This window comes from Pezoporus wallicus, unplaced genomic scaffold, assembly GCF_028554395.1.
Source record: "Pezoporus wallicus isolate ANWC-B61680 ecotype Strahan unplaced genomic scaffold, APGP_CSIRO_Pwel_v1 contig_3812, whole genome shotgun sequence".
In the NCBI taxonomy this organism is placed as follows: domain Eukaryota; kingdom Metazoa; phylum Chordata; class Aves; order Psittaciformes; family Psittacidae; genus Pezoporus; species Pezoporus wallicus.
In genome coordinates this window covers 4,440,857-4,460,215 of record NW_026639618.1, presented here as the reverse complement: position 1 = coordinate 4,460,215, position 19,359 = coordinate 4,440,857, and the positions used below count along the sequence as shown (strand labels likewise).

The window sequence follows — 19,359 nt, the reverse complement described above, 5'->3', positions numbered from 1 at the left end:
GTTCCTTATACATTAAAGATGTTCTCATATTCATTATTGCATATCCTGGTAGTTTTCTGGGTCAATTCTGCTGTTAATTGTTTTTCAGGACTTCCATTTGTGACAAATAAAGATATTTATTTCCTGTTATTAACATGCTGAAATGAGTTTCTGAAGCCTGTGACACTTTTCTTTGTGTATTATGTGTTTGCATGTAGCTGCATATATACACATATAATAGTGAGTTTGGGGTTTGGAAGTTTTGGTTTTTTTTCATTCTGGAGAGCTTTCAGATTACTGATGATTCTTTGGTAGTCTGAAAAAAAACAAATACCACATGTGTATAGTTTTTTGAGAAACTACTTTTGTTTCTGAATGAGACATCTAATTGAATCATTACAGAAGGTGAGCATTTTAGTTTTGAAATTTGGTACTTTGAAACTGAAGAAAAAATTATAAAACTGTTGTAATAACTAACCTTCATTCAATATAACCACAAGGCATGGCTAGCTGTCTTTTATAATTAGATAGCTAAATTACTCCTCCTAAATGCAACCTAAAGCTGCTCAGGAGCTAAATTCTGCAGGTGGACTGTTTTCACTGGGGACGGAATGCAAATACTGCAAAATGGGTATCATATTGAAAGAGATCTCTGTAAAGACAAACATAATCTGACAGAAAAACTAAGGAGAAAACTGAAAAACAATAAAGAAATTGAAAGAAAAGGAATGCTGTGAGAAAAACTAAGAGTACTTTTGGGAAAACGAAGGTTGTAACATTGAGAACAGCACTGACTTTTTTTCTTTAAATAATTTTTGTTGTTTGACAGGAAATGTATTTCACAAATAGATGAGCAAGTATTTAAGAAACACCGATTCTATTATCAGTTTGCAGCCAATAAGTCATTGAATACTTACATATAATGGATAAAAGATTTCATAGTACTGTTATTATCTAATGGAGTATCAGTTTTTTATCCCCAAAGTAATATTCTGATTCTAAGACCAATTGCAAGCAAATATGAAACTTTGTGGTCACCTTGACAGGCTATTGAAAACAAAAATATGAAAAAATGATCACGTAAGATTTGTGGAAGATACAGGAGGAAGTGGCTCAAGCATCAAGATCAGTATTGTACTTCTGATCTGCATTTATTAGAATGAGAGAAAAATAAATGCACACTTGCCTGGTATATTGCCAATACAAACAAATAATAAGTAGAACATTTACTGCACTGCATTAAGAACTGAGTTATGGGTAGAAGAAAAGCTGAAATAAAGTTAGCAAATGTTAAGCAAAATCTCCATTCAATGATTTGCAACAATTAGTTTATCATAATTACTGTTAAGTGGGCAGGAAAAAAAATAATTCAAACACCCTAGCAGTAAATAGCTGACTTCACACTAGGTTAGAGTGTAAGAATATTACAGAGTAAGCTATTCTAGACTTTTCAGGATCGCCTCATTCATTGTCAATGTCTTTATTTTAGTGCTGTACTGTAAGACAGTGTGTAGTTCCATCTTTTCTGTGCTATGGATATAAAAGACATATACAGCAGTTCTGTGAATCCAGCTGAGGCCCCTAGGTCTTAATGTAACCCATAATTTAAAACTGAAACAAAAGATGTAACTTTTGCAATGGCAATGGGTGAATGCTTCAGGAAAGTCACAGATTGAGGGTGGAAGCACTATAACATTCTCTATTTCCAGTCTAGAAAAGCTTGAGAATAATAACTACATGAAATATTATTAAGAAAAGAAACTAGTCAAAAAAGTAAGTATGAAGGATATTAATAACGTGTGAGCACCAAATAAATTACCTAACTTGACATGAAATCCAGCTGTAGCAATGAAGAATGAGTGTAACAGCTTGGCGTCAGAACCTTTGAAAACTCAGCTGCAAATGATATTTCTTGTCTGCCAGTTAAACTCTGAGATGCAAGAGTAGGAATAAATGAATACAGAAATATTGCATTATGGGCAAAAACATGCCCATGCTTATTTTAGGTGTAAGCAATGTCAAACATGAGCACAGAAGTGAAAGACTTCTACAAATCAAGATATTATTGAAAAAAAGAGAGTTAGGCTATTATTCAACAAAGTTAATTAACCTGTCAAGATGACCTCAGTGGAGGAGGAAAGAATTATTTGCAGAAAATCCTTTCTTCTCTACAGGGCTTGCATGTCTTGGAAAGAAAGGGACTATTCATCAGGGACTGTAGTGATAGGACAAGGGGCAACGGGTTCAAATTTAAACAGGGCAGATTTTAAGTTGCATATTACGATGAAATTCTTTACTGTGAGAGTGTTGAGGCACTGGAAGAGGCTGCCAAAGAAAGTTGTGAATGCTCCATCCCTAGCAGTGTTCAAGGACTGGCTGGACAGGGCCGTGAACAACCTGGTCTACTGAAAGGTGTCCCTGCCCATGGCAGGGGAGTTGGAACTAGATGATCTTAAGGTCCCTTCCTACTTAAACCATACTATGATTCTATGATTAAATGGCAACCAAAGTAATGCAGGAAATATTTTAAAATCTAACAAATGACCTCAAGACAATTTATTTCAGTGCATACTAATCTCCACCACATCAACTTCAACACACAGCCATTTTAGAAATTGTGCTGCTTTCTGGAAATGAGTATGCATTTCCTCCTGCCAAGCTACATTAGTCAACCCCCCTCCCAAAAACAATAAAAAACCCAACCCAACAACAAAAGGTGCTGAAAAAATAATTATCTTCTGATAGTGCTTCTCCTTGGAGTTAAAAAGTCTAAAATAGTGTTAATGTATAAAGGGAAGACAATCTCAGTCTGAGAAAAACTTTTGAAAATGTCGAGAAGTTCTATTCATCATTCAGATATCAGTTCAGAATCTGAAAGTACTATTGAGCCTTCTATGAAGCAGATCCTATTTATTTGCACTCTGGGAAATGCTCAGCTTACTAAATGGCTGATTACAGGTATAAAAATAAATAAATAACCATAAAACTTTAGTTACAGAAATATTTGTTTTAATGATCATTGTTACTCAATACAGGTATAAAAATAAATAAATAACCCTGAAACTTTTCTATAGTTATGAAAATATTTGTTTTAATGATCATTGTTACTCAATTTGATTTAAAGCTTATCTTGTTCTAGTACTCTTGTATCTAATTAGGTTCAACACTAACTAGTTTTAGGCTCTGTTGCTGATACCTGTATTCTCATTTATTCCAAATTTCGTAAATTGCTCAAATTACAAATAACTGGAATGGAAATTAAGTAGTCTAACATAATGAATAAGCAAAATTGAGTAGTACTTTTGAAAAAAATAATCTGTAATTTTTAACCAAATGCATGGAGATTATTTTATCCTGTAGAATTTCATTAATGTCATATAAGTATACTCTTAAGGGAACTTTCCACACATAAATAGAAATACACAGGTAATCACGTGAATCCAAGCATAAGTACCTTTTTCAGCAAGTAAAAGTGGAAAGGCTCTAAGACAAAATATAAGAAAGGTTAATGGCTGTGAGTAGAAAAGCTTTAGAAGCAGAAAGTGAAATTTAATTTTTTCTTACTATTTTTTAGTGATTGAGAACAAACCCCAGAATTTATTCATAAATTGCACAAAAATGTATTTCTTGGATCTTTATCTGCTCCATAGATCTTCCTACTGTATTTTATTTCCCTTCTCCCACTTTCTACCATATCCTTAATTTCCTCCACCTTCCATCAACTTTTTCTTTTTCAACCTTCTTAAACAAATTTCTGACTTCTGATTTGTCATTGGATAAACCCGTCCCTCCAGCTTAATCACTTGTTGAAGAAGCAAGAATTTAACTAAGTTACTCTGAGCCGTCCCAGAAAGTTCATTCCTGCACAGTGATGTAGCACAGCAGGCAGTGTTGCTGCAAGAGCAATTATGGTAGCCATTACCCTCTTCCTTTTATACATTTGCTCTGTCACTGCCTTTTCCTTTTTTTCTTTTCCTTGTTTTTGCAAGGCATACATATTTTTTTTTAATATGCTATATATAATGAATACTACACTCTATTTCTGTAAGTAAAACTTCTATTCATGTTCTCTGCAACAATTTGCAGTCATTAAAGCTTTGAAGATATACATTTGAATATTAACTGTAGTTCTATCAGTCTGATACAGAAGGTATCTTTTAGATTACTGTTTTCCTCTCTAGTCCTATAGTTGCTTTAACACATTTTCTTAACTGCTTATTGTTACTGGATAATATAGTATGTGAACTTAATTATAATTAATATCTTCTCAGAAGGGTTGAAAGATGATTTAACCTATTAATATAAGATTATATTATTTTATTCTTTTTTTACAGACAAATGCAGGAGAAATTAAATTCATTCTGTGTGATCTACACTTGACATAACGTTATTTTGGCAAAATTCTTAAATGCAAGTATTTTTTCAAGGTGCTATTCACAAATAGACAATTTGGCTGATTTCTCTTTTTTACATTTCTCCAAACTTCAACAGCTGTAACCTTTGCAGACAACCCATTAAAAGAAAACCCAGACAAAACAAAAGTCAGAACATTTTGATTACACACATACTATGGTGTCCCTAAACTTTTAGATTTAGAAGTCTGTATTACTGTTTTTGACAGTTTAGAAGAAAAAGAAACTCCAACATGTTTTTTTTTTTCTTCTTATCTCTCTCTGCTAAATGTTTTTCACTGTAAAACTGAAACATAAACAAAGCCTACTTATCCCCTCATCTATATGTCAGAAAACATTTCAGCAGCACAATTTTTAAAATGGCTGTGTGTTGAAGTTGATGTGGTGGAGATTAGTATGTGCTGAAATAAATTGTCTTGAGGTCATTTGTTAGATTTTAAAATATTTCCTGCATTACTTTGGTTGCCATTTAATCATAGAATCATAGTATGGTTTAAGTAGGAAGGGACCTTAAGATCATCTAGTTCCAACTCCCCTGCCATGGGCAGGGACACCTTTCAGTAGACCAGGTTGTTCACGGCCCTGTCCAGCCAGTCCTTGAACACTGCTAGGGATGGAGCATTCACAACTTTCTTTGGCAGCCTCTTCCAGTGCCAGTAGCCTGATAAGCAAACGTTTTGCTCATTTATGAGTCATCTAAATTAAGCTTAAATTAAGATTTGCACAGAAAAAATGCTGTATTACAGAAGTAAAATTGTTTGGGATGTAGAGTGGCCTAAAAAGGTAAACAGCAATCTGCACAAAGAGATATTGCAACAACACCTATATTTAATGTATAGTTCAGAATCTTCTGAAAGTCTCAGTCCATGGATGTTCTTTTACATTCTCATGTTGAATAACAAGGTATAATATGACCTTCACATAGAGTTCTAAAACTGGAACACTATCATAGCTTTGATTTCTACTGAAACTAAAATGTTAATTGCATACAGTGTTAAAATCAATGTCTCTGCGGTTAACAAAACAACCCAGATCAAGTACATATGCTAATAATGAATTAAAAAGAAGCCCTGAAATACTTTTGCAGGGATCACATGTTCATTCTATTCATAAACTCTTCAGGGGCTGGTGTCTGAGTATTTTAAATAAGATGCCTAACCATGTACAACTAAAGTGTGTCAAATTTGATATTGTCTGGATAGAGATTTTCTTTGAGAAATAAAGTTGCAGTGCTCCTGCGAAGTTTCAACCTTTTTTTTTTTTCTGTATCTTTTGCAAGTGTGCAGATTAATTTTGTAACATAACCACTGAGTTCAGGTCTACTATGCAGGTATTTTCTTTTACTGGGAATATGGATTAAAGCTGATACATCTAGAATCAATCAGTCTTACTGTTTATGTACAGGTCTACTTTAGAGGCATACACAACAATCCAGTGACACGGGTTTTGTATGTTGGGAAGATACTGAAAAAGGGATTAAATCTGTGGAAAGGTAACCATAGTTATAATTAAACACAGCCACACAAATTTTTAAAATGCAGAACTCTCCTCAATGTCTGTGCTAACAGAAAGAGACAAGCTGATACATTTTGCTTACTTTTGTCTGCTAGAGAGAAAGAAAATAAGGAAGCCATGACATTAGTATCCATACCTAAACATCTGGTCTCAATTCCCCTCCAGAGTCCAGAAGACAGACATTCTCTCACTGCAGAGCCAACTAGCATGTATCCAGAGTCACAAGTAAATATAGCTGTAGATCCATATGTGATTTGAGTTCCAATCTTCTTCCCATTTGGAGGTGTAGGAAGTTCTCCACAAGAAATAACTTTATGGCAAAACCAAATCAAAACAGATATGTACAGCTGAGTATCGCAAGCATAATAATAATTATCAACCAGAAATACTTATTTTTGCCAATTATCAACTAGTCCACTTACCTTGATATTACAGTGAACCAGACAAATACATTTCAGAGTGTTAAGCATTTTTCATTAAAAAGTAATAGATACAGGTCATGCTTACAGCTATTTCCTTGTCACTTAACCTAATGGACTTTATTTGTAAATAATAGCCTTCAGGATACCCAGAAATTCCAACCAGGAAAAAAAATTCTAATTAATATTTAATTAGTTAATTTTTATTTCAGAAAAAAAAAGAAAAGCTATATTTTTATCTGAAGTCTGTAGAACAGATGCACATACAACATGTACTCACTCTGGCAGTAAGGCCGCTCATTTCTCCAACTCCAAGTGCCATTAGCAAGACACTCGATAGATGCTGGTCCCAAACCATAATATCCTGGATCACAGCTGAAAACTACTTTTGTTTTATACTCATAATGTGAACCATTCACTATTTTCCATCTTCCATGTTCCAGTGTAAAAGAATTGATGCTTGGACATGTAACAACTTCCAAAATAATGAAAATACATAGTTAGTTGTGGCTTAATACGGGGAAATTAGGAAAATCTGTGCCTTTGTTAATTCAGAAATATATTTTCAATACAGTGAAGTAATATTTGAAGAGCAAGGCTGCATTTCAAATTGCCTGTGGTTAGCATGTATGAGTTGTCTTATTAAGTAATGATCAATAGACCCGGTAGAGCAGTGACTGTGTATACAGAGCTATGCAACTGGTGTATACAGAACCTATACTATGAATTCACTGTAAAGTGAGAGTTATGGAACTGCTGTGATACTTTATGTCAGCCATCAGAGACTTTACTAAAATGGTAGATACATTTCAATTTTTCTACCCAGATAAATTCTATGAGATCTTAAACACTCATTTGGAGAAGCTGTACATCGGTGACAGATAAAATACTATCCATATCCAAGATGGTTTTCCAGCAGCTACACAATTTCATGCTCTTCCTCCAACCCCTCCTAAAAGTTCTACAACCCTAATCTAACATATCAAAAGACAGAGAATAACATTTTTGCTGGATACTACTTTCTCTCCATTTGTACTGGTTCTTTAGATACAGGAAAAGGCATGAGAGAATGAAATTTTCAACAACAATAAAAAGGAAGAAAAGAAAAAAAAGGGAAAATCTTTGAAAATTATTCTAGGGTATGCTTTCTTTCCTCTCCAAAATTCACTGGGTGAAATAAACAAAATCTTAATGTGCAACAGATACGCTGACATTTCTTTTATCAGTCTTACAATCACTTGGGTTTCATACCCCATTTATAATGAATGGTATCCACTTCTTTCTGGGACTGAACATGTATTTTTCTTTCAGTGATACTCCCCCAAGTTTAGATGGTGCAGGATTATAATGATGGGAGGAATATAAATAGTAAGCAACTGTTTTGACAAAGTATTCCAGAGGATCAGAGCCTTTTAAATTCTGGATAGTAAACAGGATTTTTTAACAGTATATAAATAGTGTGAACTGTGAAACTCTCACTAAAGAGATGGCTTTTGCCTAAACCTCTGCAACCATTAACTTTGATGTAGCTATAAATTAATCATCAGTTTGAAAATTTTCATAATCTCTAGTGTATTTCTTCTGCCGTCACAGAATGTTTCAATATATAGCTCAGGTATATACATTTCAAATATGTATTTCGCAATAATTTAATACCAACAATTATTCATAGATTAAAGTAACCAGAAGCCGAAAGTTTAAGTAATATGAAGATTTGTGCTCTGGATAAATAAACAAAGTGTATGGCCAGGTTCTTACTCGCTGGAGAGTTTTTACTTGTTACTTACCTACACAGCGAGGTGTTTTATTGTGATTGCTCCAGGTACCATCTGGCTGGCAGACTGCAGTAGTAAGTTCCTTGGCTGATAGTCTATATCCATCATTGCAAAAATAGGTAACACGAGTGCCAACTAAGTAATCTGTGGTTAATATCCCACCATTTAATGGAGCTTTAGGAATTCCACACGATATTGCTGAGTAAAGAGAAAGACATAGTTATTTTCTATCATCTTCTGCCCTATAAACTCCCGCTTGCTCACCTCAAAGTGTTTATGAATTGTAGTTCCCTGGAAACTATGCTAAGAAAGATAAGGAGGTTACTGGTGACAGCCAACATGGCTTCACTAAGGGCAAATCATGCCTGAACTGATTTGGTGACTTCTATGATGGGGTTACATCATAGAAGCTGCAGGATAAGCGAAGAGCAACTGACATCATCTACCTGGACTTGTGCAAGGCATTTGACAATGTCCCACGTTACAGCCTTGTTTCTAAAATGGTGGAACGAATCACCGATGGACCTTTCAGTGGATGAAGAATTGGCTGGATGGCCGTACTCTAAGACTTGCTGTCAGTGGCTTGATGTCCAAGTGAAGACAAGTAATGAGTGCTGTTTTGCAGGGGTTCTCTCCTCATTCCTCTCTCTCACACTGCTGTGCAGTGTTCTGCCCTATGTGCTTCTCCCCCTCAACTCTGCTTTCGTGAAACCCCTCCTGCAGTACTGCATCCAACTGGGTTCCTCAACATACGATATACATGGACCTGTTGGAGGAAGTCCAGTGAAGGGCCACAAAGATGGTCAAAGAGTTGGAGCACCTCTCCAATGCAAACAGGCTGAGAGAGTTGGAGTTATTCAGCCTGGAGATGACTTTGAACTACTCTGTAGTGAAACTGTACTGCTCAGTAGTAGGGGGAATGGCAAAGCTATTCTTGTCTTGTCTTGTAAATACCCTTTATGAAAGAACGTGAGAGCGATTTACTGATGATGTTCTCAAACTTTTGATACAAGTGATTGTACCATAAACTGACTGTATCACTCGTGTATGTTGGATAATTTTCTCCTCAGCAAAACAATGGAAAATTAGATGTATGGAAGCAGCTTATTCCTGAGGCATTTTGCAGTAAAGTCTTTAGGTTGAACCTGAAGAGTTTGCTGTCGTGAGCTGCAGCTACATAGAATGGCCACAGATCACTTTGTGTGCATAAGCACTTGCTGGGAGAATTGAGTAAGTTCATATCATGTATCAAAGCTCACCTTATAATGTATAATTATAATTAACTGTTATTAATGGTCATTCCATTAATACATACATAAAATAATTTTCAATATGCTAACATTTGGTGGCAACAGTCTTTGTATTTGATCAGACACCATGAGATTACTAAGCACTTAACACCATTTGTTCTTAAAGTATTATCCGAGTATTACAACTATTTCTATCACTGAACTCAGTATGTTGAGAATAATTATCTGCTACTTGAATTTGGTAAATTGCTTGTTTTGATTTGTTGGTTTATTTTTAATTCAACATTGTTTGCAACATATAATTAACAATCTGATCAAGTTCTAGAAATAACTGACATGAAGGCAGTCCTTAGATAACTGATGTGGGAAAAAGGCTTAAGCAATATATGTAGCAAATGCATTGCCTGTGCTTTTTTTCTGGGGGAGGGGGGCAATTTCAGTTTTTAAAAATACAGGCAGACTTTTTATGTATTAAGACATATTTCTCAAAACCTTTTAAACTGAGATTATGTCACCTTTAATAAAGGTTAGGTTGCTTTCCCTTAGAAACATATAGTTCAAAGACTTTTTGTCCATTAACATAGAACAGTCCCATATCATTTATCTCTGCTGGTTATTTTTAATAAAGACATGTCCAAAGTTTCATGAAAAACATTCATTCTAATAGCTCACTGAATAGTGACATAGGTTAAGCTATCAGAACAATAGTGCTTTTTTTTCAGGAAAGGAAGAATTAGAATACAGTTGTGATGGGTATTAAATAAGAATTTCCTTTACGTTGTTAAGTAGAAAAAGATTTGCTTTTTATAAGGCAGCAGAACTTGATGAAGTTAACTTGATGACTCTTTCAAATTTTAATTCAAACCACAGAAGATTAGAATGGCATCATAGGTAATGCATTTTAATCCAGCGTCCTGTTCTTGGAAATATAGCAAGTTTCAGGTCTATTTGCTATATAGTTCTTGTATCATAAACAAACTTTACTAAATATTCAGTCTCAAATGAACTTTTTGAGTAATTTCATATTTAAAATTTCTTGTGTTTTTTTCCCCTCACAGAGATGTAGATTATTCTTAGTATCTTCCAGTCTTAAGAAATTCTGTTGAAATACTATTTCTTTAAAAATACATTTGTTTTTTTAAGTTTTATCAGGCTGAAAAATTTTCGTAGAAAGGCACAACCATGATGTAATTACCTGCTATTCTTTTCTTAACTGATGGCTTACATTAGAAAAGGAAAAAGAAAGTTCCTTACATTGTATTGTTTTATAATGAAAGAATTTACCTTGACAAGCTGGGACTGGAACATCCCATGAATAATAACCAAATGGAGACTTCCTGCATACAGCAGTACTTTTCCCAATGAGCCGAAAACCTCTATCGCAAGCCCAGCGAACCATGCTGTTGAGCTGTCCACCTGTCTGACTGACAATGAAACCATGTGGAGGGGACTCTGGAGTACTACAGTAGAGAGCTTTAAAAATAAATATTGAATAAATAAAAGATACATTTAGAATCCAGATGACAATTCTTGACAATTCAGTCAACATCTAATAACAAGCTGAGAAAACATCAATAAGAGTTGTTAAGTAGTTGGATTTTGTGTCCTGATCACGCAGGTATTAAGCAATTTCACAAAGTTTGAAGGCAAAAAATAAAAGGGCTTCAGGTTTTAGCAGTCTCAAAGGAAATACAGTGGTAGTCCACTTGTATAACTGTTTTATCATCATCTTTCTTAAACCAAGTAAGCTACAGAATTTCAGTTCATGATAAAATTTATTGCAATTGTATAAATTTCAGTAGTATGCAATTTATTTTTTTTTATGATGGAAACATCAAGGGCAAACTGCACATAACTTTTTAAATAATCTTTTCCTTCTGGTCCTAAATGAATCATTAATTTCAAGTTCTGTGATACAATGAACTGAAGTGAGCTAGCAAATCCAAATAGATTTTAATTCTACTCATGAGCGTCACCATAAATCCATGGAAAAAACCACTGAATCTAGTAGGTCACTTGGGTTTAGCCTACCTTGCCAAAGGAATGGACCAGAAAGGACCTGCGACCTGAAAGCAAGGTTAAGATAAACGTTGTTTAAGAATTTTACTTCGTCTCTGATTGGTTTTGTTCAAGGATGAGCCAAGACTGCTTAGCCAAGACAGCAATTTCCCATTTTGAAGGAAAGAAAATTAAGTTAGAAGTTTGCTTCTAAGTTCATCCTTCATGCTTTGAAGACACATGAAAACTACTGGTACATATTTTTTCAGGCAAATACAGAAGTACTACTTCACTTGCGCTTTAGGCCTTCTGTGTTCCATGACTTCAGGGCAATGGTTTTCTCAGACAAAGGTTTATTCTGATCAGGATGAAATCATGTGGCTGTTTACTCTTTCTTTAAACACTGCCCTATCTTTCATATCACATGGTATGAAAATATTTTCTTCCTTACACTAAATTGCTTCTGCTTTATACTCTTGAAAGAATCAGATATATACACAACCATGCTTCTTCAGTGTATAAGAAAATATACTGTGACATTTTCTGTGTGGTACAGATCACCAGTAAATATTTCCTGTCTACCTCCTAATGGTTCTCTCACTGACAGTAGGAAGAGAGTTTTAAGAACTTTCTCTTCTTTCTAACAAGCAATATATGCAATGAAAATAGGTATCATACAATACATTATGTCTAGCCAAAAGTGGATCTTATCTAACTATACAACAAACATGTTACTTCTGAGAAAACTGTTCTCTCCTAAAGGGAAAGATGATGCTGATACTGATTAACAGACCTTTGTTAGTCTAATTATTTTTCTGCAACAGTGAAGTAGCCAAAAATTGAGTCAGGAAAAAAAACAAAAAAAAAACATAGCAGAAAGAATTTTATATTTATTCTCTACTGCTTTCTCCACTTTGTAAAGTGAAATTGTTTTATGCCAGTAACTTCTCCAGTATCTACAACTATTATCCCCAGTACTTTTCATTAAGTGTATTTAATGCCTTTTGTCATGATAAAAATAAATTGTGTAATTGCTGTCAACTGCAACAGATCTACTTTGACTTAATTAATGAATAGTAGTATCCAGTAAAAATTGATATTATACAATAATTCTGTAAAAGCAATTATATAAAAATCAATCATCTTTGTCAAGTACCATATTCACATCATATGCACAAATATGTTCATTTGAATTAATAGCACACACAATGTTGGCTTTTTTGGCATACTAACTGATCTTTTCTAATACTGATTGCTGCTTCTGTTGAACCTCACGAAGTTCCATCCTTCTGAGTTTCACAATTTTTCACCTTATATCTGTTTTCACTCCTGCCTTGTTACACCTCTTCCTCTGTACCACCTGAAGTGTTAATGATCCAGTAATGAACACAGAGGCACATGAATGCAAATAAGTGATGGGAGGGAGAATGGAAATGCTGCTTCTTTCATTTTTAGTACTGGCCTATGCCATTTTAAAGTCCTGTGAAATATTTGCTTAAATATCTACAGAGCATGTGCTTCATATAGTCTTCTTATTTTTTTTTAACTCACAAGATTAGCATCAAGAGGTTCATATATAAAGCAGGTTGGATTTCCTTTCGGTCTGGGAAATTAATGTTGCAAAATTTAGCTTACATTACCATTTTCACATGAGTAAATTATGTTGCACACTGAAATTTTACACACATTAAAGAAAGTCTGATTTACATACCTACATATCTTATCCTGAAACCTTTTTTATTGGTGCCATGATCTGCTGACCACCGGAGAAATACTTCATGGCCATGGCTGGTTATGTTTAGAGAAGATGAATAGTCCCCACTGAGTGAAATGAGCAATGGACTGTGACTATTTGGTCCTTGATACAAGGAAGAAAGAAGAAAAAAAAGAAAAAAAAAAGGAAAAAGAGAAAAAGGGAGTTACAAAGTTTAAAATAACATACAGTGAGCTATATACATGCAATTAATAGATATAAAAATATCCTCCAAACAATGGTAAAAAAATGTGAATTAAAAAATGGAAGTTGATATTATATGTTATACATTAGGCAGTACATATTTATTCAGAAAAAAAAATTATTTCTAAACATAATTAATCCAGTACAATTTTGAAAAAGTAATCCAACAGTTATTTTAGCACAACAAATGTGTGCTAATTTTTTTATTATTTTTATTATATTATTTTTATTATTTTATTATATTATTAATATTTTTTAAATGAAGAATCTTTTTCATTTAAGATTTTAATATATATATACTGACAAATTATGTTCTGCATAAACAATAGTGATTATACAGATGCAGTGTAAAATACATATATAGAGAAAAAGGATCATCCAAAGTTGTGCATCCCATAGTTACCATCAAACACCTCAAGTATATCAAATTCCTTTTCTGTCTGGAAGAATTCGAAGAACATGCTTATATTATAACCCTTTTCCACAGTAATGGTCCACGCACACATCTGAAGATTTGGGTAGCTGTCAGGATATCCAGGGCTCAGTATTACTCCTGTTGAATCCAGACGCATTTCATTGGCTGGACAGAGAACTGTGAAATAGAAAGATTGGTAAAAATGCTAAAGACCAACATTTATGTTTCATGTGATTGACAAGATTTTCCAGAGTTTATAAGATCTGCATTACTCATTTTAGCTCTGTAAATTAGAAAGATTGTCAACATTTTAGAAAATCATTCCAAAGTCAGAATAAAACTCTAAATTATGTATATCTTGAAAATAAGCCCTGCAACCCTCAGAAGTTATCAACTCATTACATTTTTCTTCTTTCATTCTCTAGAAGATAAGATATTCTTGTAGGCTGTACTTAAGTACAAAATTGTTGCATTGTTCAAAAACTGAACTGTAGACTTTTTTTCTCCCTCAGATTACTATTACTGTTAGCAATAATCCCAGGTAAAGTCTTGCACTGGAAGCAAAACTTGAAGACACTGTGATTTTTCATTGTCAGATTCTAAATAAAGAGTAACTAATCCTTCCCACAACCTGTCTGTATAAAGCAGCACCTTAATTTTGAGTTCCTCAATCAAGCTCCAAGAAGACTGATGTACCTGCACAAAATGCAAGCACTATTCAGACATGACGCCTTTGTTCTAGTAAATAAAAAACATGCTTCAAGCTGACATTGTGTTGCTCAGAAGGACTAACTAGACAAGAAGATGACTTATGCTAATTCAGCTACCTAGTTTTTAGATTCATAGAAACATCGGGAAATGCTAGGTTATTGCCTTTACGTGCAACAAAAACCTCTGTTTTTCTTTTACCGCACCTAATACAGTCCTATGTCTTTCCTTACCAAAAAAAAGCAGCAGAGTCCTTAAAATCAAAGCTTATGACTAGCAGTCTGTTGGTGTTATAATCCTTAATGAGCTAAAGAATCTCAGGATGACTTCTCCTTTTAACAAAAATGTACAATGATACAGCATTTCACCATAAGACAAACACTTTCTGAGGAAATTAAGATCAACTTTCCTCCTTCTAACACTGAGACAGACTGTCTCCCTGGTGAAGAGATATTAAGTCACATGAAGAAGAAGTTATAAAACACAGAATTTCTTAACTGCTGACAGCCTTTTTCCAAATTTAAGTCTAAGAAATAAGAAAAGGAACATGCTTTATCCTTTTTCTCGAGAACATTGCCGGGAGGCTCTAAACCCCACAACATGAGAGTGTTTCCTGCAGGAATGAAAAAAGACACATGCTCATCCCTGCTGACCTTTTCCATGGGTATTGCCAACCATACCTTCACCATACTTTAAAGAATTACTTTTTCTTATTTTCCACATCATATTCTGAAGTTATTCACATTCCACTTACAGCTGTGCTGGAAAATACACAGCAGCTCTGGCTATTCTTAACTGCCATAGTCTCAGGAGGAATACAGGATGCTAGCAGGAAAAATGCTACTTTGTAAATAATTTAACACAAATATTTAAAGTAGCTGCTCAAACTGAGAAAAAAAGTGTTTAAAAATATGATGAAGAGGCTTGATTTTGAATTTATCTTGATTCACTAGATCTACACAAATAACAATCCCATTAAATAAAAACATTTGATAATACCATTTCATATGGAAGAGAGTTAAACTTTCTCTTAGCTGTTATAATCACTCATGCTCTGCCAGCGAGGAGGAGCGCAAGAAGCTGGGAGAGAGCAAAACCACGACACATAACTCAAACTACCCAGAAATACATTTGACACCACAGCCTGTCATGCTCAGTATATAAAGTGGAGGGAGCTGGTTGCTTTGGGCTGGGTTAGCAGGTGGTATTTGTATTGTGCATCACTTGCTGGTCCTGGGGTTTATTTCTCTCCTGTTGTCTTCATTTTCATTACAATTGCTATTAGTAGCAGTAGCATTGTTATTACATTTTTTTAATTTCAATTGTTCTTATTTCAACCCAAGGCTTTCACCTTTGTCTGATCATCCTTCCTATCTCACTGTGTGGGGAGTGAGTGAGAGGTTCCATATTTAGTTACCAGCTGGGGTTAAACCATAACACCATGTTGCTGGAACTTTTTCCAGTAGTTGGTTTTGCTTTATGATAAATGAACAAGTGCCTACAGTTTATTCAGAACTGAACACTACTAAACAGGAGCCTTAATTGTTTTGTTTTTTTTATATTCACAACTAACAGACAAAACTGTGTTAGTACTCAGCTGTTACAAGTTATACAAGAAAATAACTGGATTTTAGATTTCTCCAGAACACTGAAAACAATGTTGGCTTATTAAATACAAAAATCATACTTTTATGGGGGAAAAGTCATTGGACTATGAAGACAGATAAGAGAATACAGAAGAGAAAGTGAGAGCAATAAAGAACAACCATCTTCATAAACAAACCTCGTAAAAATCATAGAATCACCAGATGATTGTGGTTAGAAAGAACCTTTGAACAACATGTAGTCCAACCCCTGCCACAGACAGAGACATCTTTTACTAGATTAGATTGCTCAAAGAGCCATCCAACCTGGTCTTGAAAAAAAGGAAGCAATCTGTCCACATATTTTAAAATATTGATCTCTCACTTTCAAAACAAGCATTTGATTGCTAACTTTAGAAAGTTGATTTTCCTGTCCTGTGTTTGTCTCAATTCATCAAGAAGAGATTGAATATAACACCCTAACATGAGAAAAGTCCTGTGGCTAGAATTTGGCTGCCAAACTACAGTGATGGGCTACTTGAATTACAGACTTTATTCCAAGTAAATGAAAGAATTGCTCTTGTCAGCTCCATACATACATATATATATATAAACACACACACACACAGAGAAGTGTGGCAGGAAGGCAGGAAAAGCATCTAGTAAATAAAAGACATGCTTCTTTTTTTTTTCATTTGGCTGCAGTGGTTTATTTACAGCCACTTTTGCTGATTCTGTATGATTCTGCTTTGCAAACTCTCCTCAATTTCAGGATCTTCAGCTAAATGTCCCTCAGGAATTTTCTAAACAGCTAAAGACTTCTTTCTGCTCAATGGATTCTCTTGGGAGTCGGGTAGACTAGAGCTAATGTAGCTGAGATATAGCTGAGAGTCATCACTCAAGAATTTCAGGGTCCTCTGATTATGATATAAAATACAGTTTGAATTTTCTTACTCTGAAGCTTTCATTTTATCCTGAAAGTAGAAGATAATTTCAAGGAAATTAAGGGCAAATTTACATGCTGCATATGGGAAATATGTTTTAACAAAAGAAGATGATAAGGATAATAAACACTGGCATAAGCTTGAATTTAGTGATTACTTTCTGATCTAAAGAAGGAAATGCTCAAGAATTTTAAGAAATACTTGAAAAATAGAAAGCAAAGTGTCATAGTTTTAAATAGTACTAAGTGTGGTGTTGTCATGGTTTAAGCTCAGCAGCTCAGCTGCAAATCACGCAGTCTCTCTCTCACTCCACCCCTTCTTTCCCTCCCCCTACTCCCAGAGGGACAGAGAGGAGAATCGAAAAGAATGCAACTCCCACGGGTTGCTATAAGAACAGTTTAGTAACTAAGGTATAACACAAATCACTACTGCTACCACCAATAATAATAATGATAAGGGAAATAACAAGGGAAGAAAATACACCACCTCACCACCAGCTGACCAATAACTCAACCCACCCCACCTGACTGAGCACCGACTGATACCTAGTTTAACCCTGCAGAACCGTAGCCCTTCCAGGTAACTCTCAATTACATCCTGGGCATGACGTGCTATGGTATGGAATACCTCTTTGGCTACCTTGGGTCAGCTGTCCTGTCTCTGCTTCCTCCTGGCTTCCCCTCCTCCCTGGCAGAGCATGAGGCTCAGGAAGTCCTTGGTCAATCTAAACATTGCTAAGCAGCAACTAAAAACATTGGTGTTATCAGCGCTGTTCCTAGGCCAAAAGTCCTAGGAACTTAGTGCTGCACCAGCTACTAAGAAGGAGAAAAATGACTGCTACTGCTGAACCCAGGACAGATGTAAACTAACCTGGAACGATTAAAATCTCCAAATAAAATCTTAAATATGTTTTGCTTCAGTATTTTCTCCTAGGGATACTTTACTATTGACAACTATGTCTTTACTGCAATACCTTGGATTCAAAATTCTGTTCAGCAGCACTTTTCAGATTTAATAAATAAATGAATGTTGAATGTGGGTATTAATTTCAAGTTAAAAATTGAAGCAAAATTGAAGCAAAACTCACCAAACAGTTGGTAAAGCGTCTAACATATACACAAGGTTACGGCAACAGAATTAAACACTGTGAAGTCTAACAACAAATCTATGCTCTGCTTAATGAAAAGAATTAGTGAACTAATACAAACATGAACCAACAGAAGTACTGAGTTAATTTTTTCAGAGTGGTTCTTATGTAGTGTGTTATAGCCTGCACAATTAAAGTATGGTAGCTTATACCTAAAACCTGTGTAGTATACTAAAATGACAAAAGAGATAAATTTTAGGCACAGAATTTTGTTTTGGGTCTTGCAATGAATATGAATATGCCTTCAGCAACAAATGCTGAAAGAATGCCTCAGGATCAGCACATAGGTCTCTGTTCATCATGTTTTAATCTTGTTTTGACTTTAACAGTGAGGTAATGTTATATCTGTCTAGTCACAGTTTCAATAAAAGGTGGAAAATATGAACATACACAGGCACGTACACACACACACGCACATACAGAAAGCCTATTATTTGGAATACCTTGAATAAAAAGGTAAGCAAAGTTGCACTGAAATACGGTGTTGGAATCTTGTTCACCCAAATCCATGCCATATTAATTTAGCATTTTTTAGAATTTCCATATTAATTTTCATATTATTATGTCTCATTATATATTATATTTAGACTCCCTCCAAATAAAAAGAACTGTGAAATTTTCACAAAGTAGAGCAGCAGTCCTTTAAACTCATCAAATTTATTAAAACATTACTACTTATTCTGCATTAATATATGATGCCTATTCACCATAACCAACAGTGCTAACACTGGGAATAATATCAAAAAGTCTTAAATATTTTCAGTATGCCATCTTTCGTAAAGACATAGTGAAGAGTATTTAAGTAATCACCATTCAGTTGGTTTGGCAGGAGGAAAAGAAAAAGGATAAAAGAACCTTGACAGGTAGGTGGTGCTCCATCCATCTGAAGCCTTTCACCAAGTCGGCAAGTCAGAATCTCATTACCAACCAATGTAAAGCCTGGTTGACACTGGTATCTTATTATGTCTCCTGTTTGGAAAAACAAAACAAGACAAAACACAAACAAACAAAAGAAACATTAAACAGTAATTAAGTAGGACTTTTTCTTTAAAAACATTATTGATTAATGAGGTTTCTTGCCATCATATATAATGGGATAAATGACCTCTGGCATAAACAACTTCGATTTGCCTAAGAAATGTGGTAAATGAGCATTGTGTTGCACACTGTGCTGCATTTATCATTGTTTTTCACCACATTATTTGTTGGATAGTTTGCTAATTTGTCTGGGTTTGACTGATGCTGTGTGAACCATGT

The 19,359-nt window shown here is 34.6% G+C and overlaps 1 protein-coding gene across 1 annotated transcript in view; it reads right to left on the bottom strand.

Annotated features, from left to right (window-relative positions):
• Positions 1-19,359, bottom strand: part of CSMD3 (CUB and Sushi multiple domains 3) — a 599,019-nt gene that overhangs the window by 68,923 nt on the left and 510,737 nt on the right. Inside the window, exons 47-53 of the mRNA XM_057415252.1 lie at positions 18,958-19,071; positions 13,709-13,897; positions 13,060-13,206; positions 10,635-10,823; positions 8,113-8,298; positions 6,606-6,800; positions 6,043-6,216 (exon numbers count right to left, since the gene is read on the bottom strand). Of these exons, the coding sequence (XP_057271235.1) occupies positions 6,043-6,216; positions 6,606-6,800; positions 8,113-8,298; positions 10,635-10,823; positions 13,060-13,206; positions 13,709-13,897; positions 18,958-19,071 (1,194 nt within the window). The remainder of the gene's footprint in view (positions 1-6,042; positions 6,217-6,605; positions 6,801-8,112; positions 8,299-10,634; positions 10,824-13,059; positions 13,207-13,708; positions 13,898-18,957; positions 19,072-19,359) is intronic.